At 35.6% G+C, this 7,511-nt stretch overlaps 1 protein-coding gene across 2 annotated transcripts in view; it reads left to right on the top strand.

Moving 5' to 3' along the window:
* Window positions 1-7,071, top strand: part of LOC110410464 (Phosphoinositide phosphatase family protein) — an 8,628-nt gene extending 1,557 nt beyond the window's left edge. Inside the window, exons 3-16 of one of the 2 annotated variants that reach the window (XM_021420171.2) lie at window positions 1-19; window positions 309-531; window positions 666-742; window positions 871-1,058; window positions 1,160-1,257; window positions 1,539-1,672; window positions 1,824-1,952; window positions 2,344-2,707; window positions 3,305-3,426; window positions 3,712-3,822; window positions 4,615-4,806; window positions 5,160-5,336; window positions 5,859-5,980; window positions 6,445-7,071. The exon at window positions 1-19 is cut by the window's left edge and continues 147 nt beyond it. In XM_021420171.2, coding sequence (XP_021275846.1) covers window positions 1-19; window positions 309-531; window positions 666-742; window positions 871-1,058; window positions 1,160-1,257; window positions 1,539-1,672; window positions 1,824-1,952; window positions 2,344-2,707; window positions 3,305-3,426; window positions 3,712-3,822; window positions 4,615-4,806; window positions 5,160-5,336; window positions 5,859-5,980; window positions 6,445-6,482 — 1,994 coding nt within the window. In that variant the 3' untranslated portion in view covers window positions 6,483-7,071. The remainder of the gene's footprint in view (window positions 20-308; window positions 532-665; window positions 743-870; window positions 1,059-1,159; window positions 1,258-1,538; window positions 1,673-1,823; window positions 1,953-2,343; window positions 2,708-3,304; window positions 3,427-3,711; window positions 3,823-4,614; window positions 4,807-5,159; window positions 5,337-5,858; window positions 5,981-6,444) is intronic. The other variant, XM_021420170.2, reaches the window with a different exon arrangement.
* The last annotated feature ends 440 nt before the right edge of the window (window positions 7,072-7,511 follow it).

Genomic DNA, 7,511 nt, shown 5'->3' with positions numbered 1-7,511 from the left:
ACTCTAAGAATGAGAACAGGTCTTCTTCTATTCCGTGTGCTAATATACTTTGTCTACTGCTAGGAAGTCTTGAATGTTATGCAGAAGGATGTTCTGTTCTGTTATGTGATTAGTAGAAAGCTACTGGCATGTGATTTTGTCTCTCTATGCTGGTTGTTGAGCCCTTTGGAATGTCTTTCTTAACTTCCTTTGTTTTTATTTTTTAAAGCTTTCTTATCTTTGTTTTTATTTCTTAAAGCTAATCTTTTTTTCTGCTATGCATTTCATGAGTTTATAATGTGATATTAATTGTTTCATTTTTTATTTAGATACAAGAAGCTCCTATGCACTGTGGATCTTACAAAGAACTTCTTCTTTAGCTATTCATACCATGTAATGTGTAGTCTTCAAAAAAACTTGTATAATAGCGAACCAGACCAGGTTACTTATGAAACCATGTTTGTTTGGAATGAGTTCCTGACCCGAGGGATCCGCAATCACCTTCAGAATACTCTATGGACGGTTGCATTGGTGTATGGCTCCTTTAAGCAGGTTAAGGATGGTTGCTCATTTGAAGTTATCATTACCATTTTTATTTTTTTTACCAGATCTGTTGTGGTCAATAGATGGATGGTTACTATTTCTTTGCAAGCTTCATAGTTTGACATCGGGCTCTATGAATGTAGGCCACACTTTCTGTATCTGGACGGGATTTCAAACTTACGCTCATTGCGAGACGATCCCGTCACTATGCAGGTACCAGGTAAGAATGTTGTCCCCCATTGGCAGGAAAAAAGCTTAGTTTTTGTTATTCTTATTGTCTGTAATATGGTTATGGAAGGTTAAGGGTGTAAACTTCTTGTTTTAATCTGCATCTGATTTTGCATTTAGGTATTTGAAACGAGGAGTAGATGAAAAAGGCAGAGTAGCCAATGATGTTGAGACAGAGCAGATTGTCTTTGAGGATGTCCCTGATGGGCATCCCACGCAAATAACTTCCATTGTCCAGAACCGAGGCTCAATCCCACTCTTTTGGTCACAAGAAACGTCACGATTGAATATTAAACCAGATATCATATGTATGTGCTTGTAATCTATTAGAGCACTTCAGGTGTTGCTACAGGCATTTTTCTTTTGTTCAAAAAAAAAAAAAGCACTGATCCTTTGTCTCTATATCCAGTGTCAAAGAAGGACAAAAATTATGATGCAACCAGACTTCATTTTGAAAATCTTGTTGAGAGATATGGCAAGCCTATAATTATTTTGAATTTGATTAAGGTAAGTTTAATAATATCACCCTGTATCCCTTTTAGGTCTTTCTACTGGCCTTCATCAGTTTCTTTAGAATCAAGCTGTTCCATCTCTTTGTTTTTCTTTTATTATTTCATGAGCTGCTATATTTAATAAAGATATTGCATGTGGTAGAAAATCTTGAAATCATACCATTTCTTCAGGAACAGAGAGGGAAGTTGGGTTGGGGAGTTTGTTGATGTAGCTTCTATGATATGACTAATTTGATAATCAGATTCTATATGTGATTGCCTTTGTGTGATGAGCAGACACAAGAGAAGAAGCCTCGAGAGTCCATTCTTCGTCAAGAGTTTGCCAATGCAATTGATTTTATCAATAAAGATTTGTCGAAAGAAAATCAATTGAGGTTCCTTCACTGGGATCTGCACAAACATTCTCGGGGGTATATGTCTTAATCTTGTTATTCTGTTCCCCAACTAGTGTGTTATCCTTTCTCCCCCACTCTATCCCTTCCTCTTTGCTCTTTGGTGTTAATTTATTTTTAGTTTTATAGTTTGATTCCTAACCAGCACAACTATTTTTGTTCCTTACAGAAAAGCGACAAATGTTTTGCTTTTTTTGGGCAAAATGGCTGCATATGTATTAACGCTAACAGGTTTTTTTTATTGTCGGGTGACGTCAGCCATGAGACCTGAGGAGTGCATGGCATGGCCTTATTCTGAGTAAGTTTGTCATATTTCAACAACTTCCAGTTTCATATATGAAATGTTTGTAAATATGGTTGTAATTAGCTTCTTATTTGCAATTTTTTGGTGTGGAAAAGTACTTTAACCTACCAAGACATCTTTTTAAATGGGGAATGTAGCCCAGATACCAAACACAATCGCTCTCTCTTCTCAGTTACATTTTTTTAGCCACTTCATGGGTTAGGATTTCAAATTTGCAACGTGTTAGATTTTTGCATTAGTGAAATGCTTACTTTGGAATTTTTATCTTATGGTAATGTAATTATGGTGGGATTTTAATAATGCCATGGTAAAAATATTAATCATTAGTATTTTGCTATTTGCTGTTGGTTGAAAATGGTGTTTTGGTTCTGAAAATATGATGCAGGAATATCAGTGATGGTGACATGTCACCCACAAAATATTGCAACAATGTTAATGAGGATACTTACAGATTCGAGGGGAATTATTCTGGAGATAATAATGTTGCTAATGGAAATCATTCTGTCAAGCCTCCCACAATCCAAAGAGGTGTGCTCAGGACCAACTGTATAGACTGTCTGGATCGCACAAATGTTGCGCAGTATGCATATGGATTGGCTGCTCTTGGACACCAGCTTCATGCTTTAGGGATTAGAGATACCACAGAGATAGACCTAGATGATCCTTTGGCAGATGAATTAATGGGTTTGTATGAGAGAATGGGTGACACACTTGCACACCAATATGGTGGCTCAGCAGCTCATCATAAGGTAATTCCAACTTGTGATGCTACTTGCAACCATACACAATTTCTGAAGTTGGAATAGAGTGGGCTTCTTTACATTCTGTGTCTTTGGTTTGTATTTTTCTTCTTTGTTTTGGTTGAAGCTGCCAATGCCAAATATATATGTTTAAGATTTATTAGCGGTGAATTTGGAAATTTGCATCATTGATATAAGTTTATCTAAGTGTTTGTTATTTCTAGAATTTAATCAAGAACCATATTGTTGAAAAATTTTGAAAGAAAAAAGGTTGTTCCTTTTCTTAGAGTTCAAAACTCCTGATATTTGAACTTGTTAATTTAATCTTTAATGCATTCTATGTTACATGCATTTTTTTTTTTTGACTTGAGATTGCGAAATTGTGGTACGCATAATCTGACTTCACTTGATTTGAAACAACCTTTGAGAATTTTATGTGATTGTGATGTGTGTACCCCGGGAAGCAATGGGCAATGAGGGCAATATAGTTAATTTTATTGTTACTCAAGACATTCATTCTGGTACCATACTTCTGTTGCCTGTCAAAGTTTAGTTCTAAATCCAATCCTTAGTCAGTTAACTTTCTCTTCTTTTATATTTATGCAGATATTCTCTGAGAGAAGGGGTCAGTGGAGAGCAGCAACGCAGTCCCAGGAGTTCTTTAGAACTCTTCAACGATATTATAGCAATGCATATATGGATGCAGAGAAACAAGATGCAATTAATGTGTAAGTTTCAGTCTTGTGTTTGTATTACTTCTTGGGTGGAAATTGATGGCTGCCTCACATAACACTGAATGGTTTTGGAGTATCCTGTTTTACAAGTTTGAAGTATATACGAATTTGGCCTTATTGGGTTAATACATCCAATGCTGCATTGGAATAAAAGGCTCACATTTTTCCTTTGTTTGAAATTTAGTCAGTTTGACATTTCTTTTGTAATTTTCTTCAATTCATTTATTAAATATTTGCTATTAAGATCTGAAGTGATTTTTTAATAATGCCTTTGTGCAGATTCCTTGGCCATTTCCAGCCCCAGCCTGGTAAACCTGCACTTTGGGAGTTGGGTTCAGATCAGCTTTACAGGGGAAGAAATGGGCAAACAATTGTGGATGAAGATGGAAGGTATCTTTCAAAAGAAAATTTTGAACTTTATTGACTGGGCATAAAGTTGTAACTAGAAATATCCTCCATTCTTTGTTCCTTGGGAACCACATCTATATCAATATGCTTCTTGTAGTTTCTAGATTTGAATGCTCAACTTTCTCATTAATCAGGAAATTTTTGTTATATGGACTTGAACTGAGTTTTGACAGTAAGCCGGTACGAGCAGCCCATTGAACTTGTGAGCATGCACAGCCAAACAGTGATGTGGTACCTCTAGTATAGATGTTTCATCATTAACTTTGTGGTCTTGGGGAATGGAGATGGGTCAAGTTTGAATTTTTTTTTTCCTGAAGGAATCTTTTCTTCATTAAAGCCTCTGTATTGGATCTTTGTGGAATAGATTGGTTAGACTTGCTGTTGTGTTTAATTGGTTTTACATTCCTACTAATGTTTCTCATTAAAGTTTTAATTTGTCAAAACAAATGGAGTTCGTGGCACTTAGAGTTTGATGGTACTCTTGTCTGCAGCATGACTCAGTGTCGCTCGGGTTATCAATTTTGGCAAAAAAAGTCTTATGATTCTTGTTCATAGTTTTACATTGTTGATCTGACGTAATGAATTAATAGGTGATATGTGGATATGGTGCTTAAATATCAACATTTGATTTGGATTTAGTTTTCTTCTTTATTTTGGTTTTTGATTTTATATTTAGTCATTTGATTATATTTGCTTACGCTTTTTTTATCTTGTCTCTTGGGAAGAGGATTTTGCTGCTGCTTATCTCTTCGATATCTTATCCTTAATTTTCAGGTCACCTTTCAAAAGATCCTTTTCTGATGGAAACATTCTTCGTCAAACGGGGTCACCTATGTCAGCCACGAATGACAAGCAAGAGAAATTTACCAATTCAACTTTGCCTGACCGATCACAGGGAGGAAGTAATGGCCTTTCGGATTCATCACCTGAGATATCAACTTGTGAAAGTGATATATCATATTCAAGGTTCTTTGCTTTCCATTCTCATTGTTGCATGTCCTTCCCTACTTGCTGTGTCATCTGTTTCTAATTGATGGCACATCTATTTATTCTCCATAAAATGTTGACAGATGAGATGGAATCTGCAGTTTCATTCGTATTGATCTTTTAATCTTTATTATCTACATGTTTGGCCAAGCTACTGTTTTGTATCAATGCTTTCATAAATTTAATTTTTGTTTAAATATTGCTGCATGTATCAGCTGTTGGAACCATATGTTTCACGGTTTAACATAATTAATGGATCTGATGTAGCATATTACATTTATCATCATCTCATTAAATATCTTGATAAGGCTATCTTCAAATTCTTTGTAAAGGTATACGCCCTCAATGCCTCGAAGGCAGCTGTTTGGAGACATGCAAAGAGATCACTGTCTTGAAACTGATCACATTTTCTTCTCTGAACATGGGGATGCATTCAATTGCTCTAACTTTGTTGACCTAGACTGGCTTTCATCATCTGGAAATTCGTGTGAGGATGAACCATTTGAGAGGTAATTTCTTGTTTACTGTATTTCATGGATGTTCTAAAGCTCAACCTTGAAGGCTGCATTAACATGAGATGGTCACATAACAAATGCATACACTTTTAGCTATATGGTATTTTCTGTTTTTACACTTGTCTGTCAAGTGCTTGTCTCATGTACTGTAGGTTAAAAGTGCTACTAACTTAAAAAATGAAGTTATTTATGTTATTATTTGGAATTGAACCTGCCCTTCCCAAATCCCATAACATAGTTGTCATTGAAGATAGGGCTCAGTAACAATCTCTTGATGTACTAAGAAAAGTATCTTGAAATAGTAGTGCAATAACCCCCAACAAGGTTGTACACAGAAAGGGTGCTGCTCTTTCACAACTTGTTCTATAAGGTTGTACATGGAAGGTAAGGATAGAAATTCTGCATTTTGAGAGTAATGAGCTGGTTTTCTCGACTTCTTTTAATCTCTATAGGGTCATGGGATAAATTGCATAAATAATAAATGAGAGTAAAAAAACGATTCAGTCATTGTCGTAGTTATCTGCAGATCATCAGTCCTTACAAGCTCTCCAGCTGGTGGACTTTCATCGGAGAATGTTGTCAATGGAATTTTGGGAGAAACAACCCCATCCTCAAGCGAATATGGATCGAGTATGAAGGTTGGTACTTGTAGTGCTGGTAGAAAGTTCTTGTGATCTTACTTTTATGGTTATATTTTAGTATAAACTATATATAGATCTTATCATTGAAAAAAACACACTATACATAGATCAAAGTTTTGTTATCAACTCAATCTAACTATAATAGTTTTACATCTGATGCTGCTGAGACTGTCTATCTCCTTTAGTGCTTACTGATTCTTTAATAAAACTCCAAACAAAATTTTATTCTTTCCTGAAGAGTAAGTTGGTGCTTGCATTCTATTTACCATTTATTTAGTATATCATAATATGATGTTCAGAAATTAGAAAGCAATCAATGGTGGAAAAGACTGAGAAAAACATGTTAGATGTGGTAGAAAAATATTTTATTCACAACGGATAACTCTGAAAACTAGAAAGTGCAGCTATGAGTTTGCCCCATGTGCAAGGTAATGGCTAACCCTTCTTGTATATTTATGTAGGGAAGGCAGCAGACGGGAACCGAGCTATCCTTTGCTAATTCGCAGAATTCCAATGTCCTTGAGGAATTCCCTGATAGTTTTGTGCAGTGGGTAAACTATGGAGAGATGCTTTGCCATTAAAGTTTTGCTTGTTTTCCTCACTTTGATGGCATATATGCCCATGGCTCCATCGATTCAATCTGCTGAAACTGATGCAATCCATCAACTAGGCCAATCTAGGTAGCAAAAAATCAGGGGGGAGGCGGAAGAAGCATTTGTACTGGCACTCTTATGTAAGACATCATACAAGCAGTCGTTTTTGGCCCTCATGTATGACTACGGCATTGATTCCTTCTTGAAAAGGCCTCAACCAGAAACTGATGCTCGTACAAAAGAGTAAATAGTCAACAATTTTTTTTAAAAAAATTATTCTTTTTTCTGTAGCTCATCCTTTTTTCTAATTCCTTCATCGGACGTCGTAGGTTTCAGTCTTGTAAATATTTTCTTCCTCTGCTTTTCTAAGAGCTCCACTTCTAGGATTTCAAGTCATTGATTCTTTTATTTCCTTTCAAGTTTATCCAGACGTTGCAGTTTAAAAGTATTTGGAGGAATGACCAGTGTTGGGACTCATGTTCCCTTTATTTTTCAGCCTCCTGGGCTTTGTTTTCCAAGCCGTATTTTATTTTGTTTTTTATTTTATTTTTTAAACTTTCTTTTTCTTTTTTAATTTTATAAACAAGCCTTGTTTCAATAGTGGGGTTTTCTTCTTTGGTCTATCATAAGTAGCGTAAAACCTTCTAGGCAGTGGCTTAGCCTCAATTACTTAATGGTTGCCAGCTTATTTTAAAGATCGTATCATCCATTTTCCATTATTTAATGCTCTGGAGAGTAGATTTTCCCAGTTGATGCGTCTATAGTATATATTTTTTTGAAAGGTATTGATGCTTCTATATAACATTTAATGTTAGCACGAATTGTTAACTTGCCTCTTTTTCCAGCACATTCCTTCAACACAACTGTTACTTACTAATTTTGAACAAAAAGTATTGGCCCAACATATGACAACTCTAAGGAATGAAATACTCTTC

This window comes from Theobroma umbraticum, unplaced genomic scaffold (genome assembly GCF_002168275.2).
Source record: "Theobroma umbraticum cultivar Fairchild unplaced genomic scaffold, ASM216827v3 scaffold_56.0, whole genome shotgun sequence".
NCBI lineage: Eukaryota > Viridiplantae > Streptophyta > Magnoliopsida > Malvales > Malvaceae > Theobroma > Theobroma umbraticum.
Note: the sequence above shows the minus strand (reverse complement) of the source record. Positions and strands in the feature narration are given on the sequence as shown.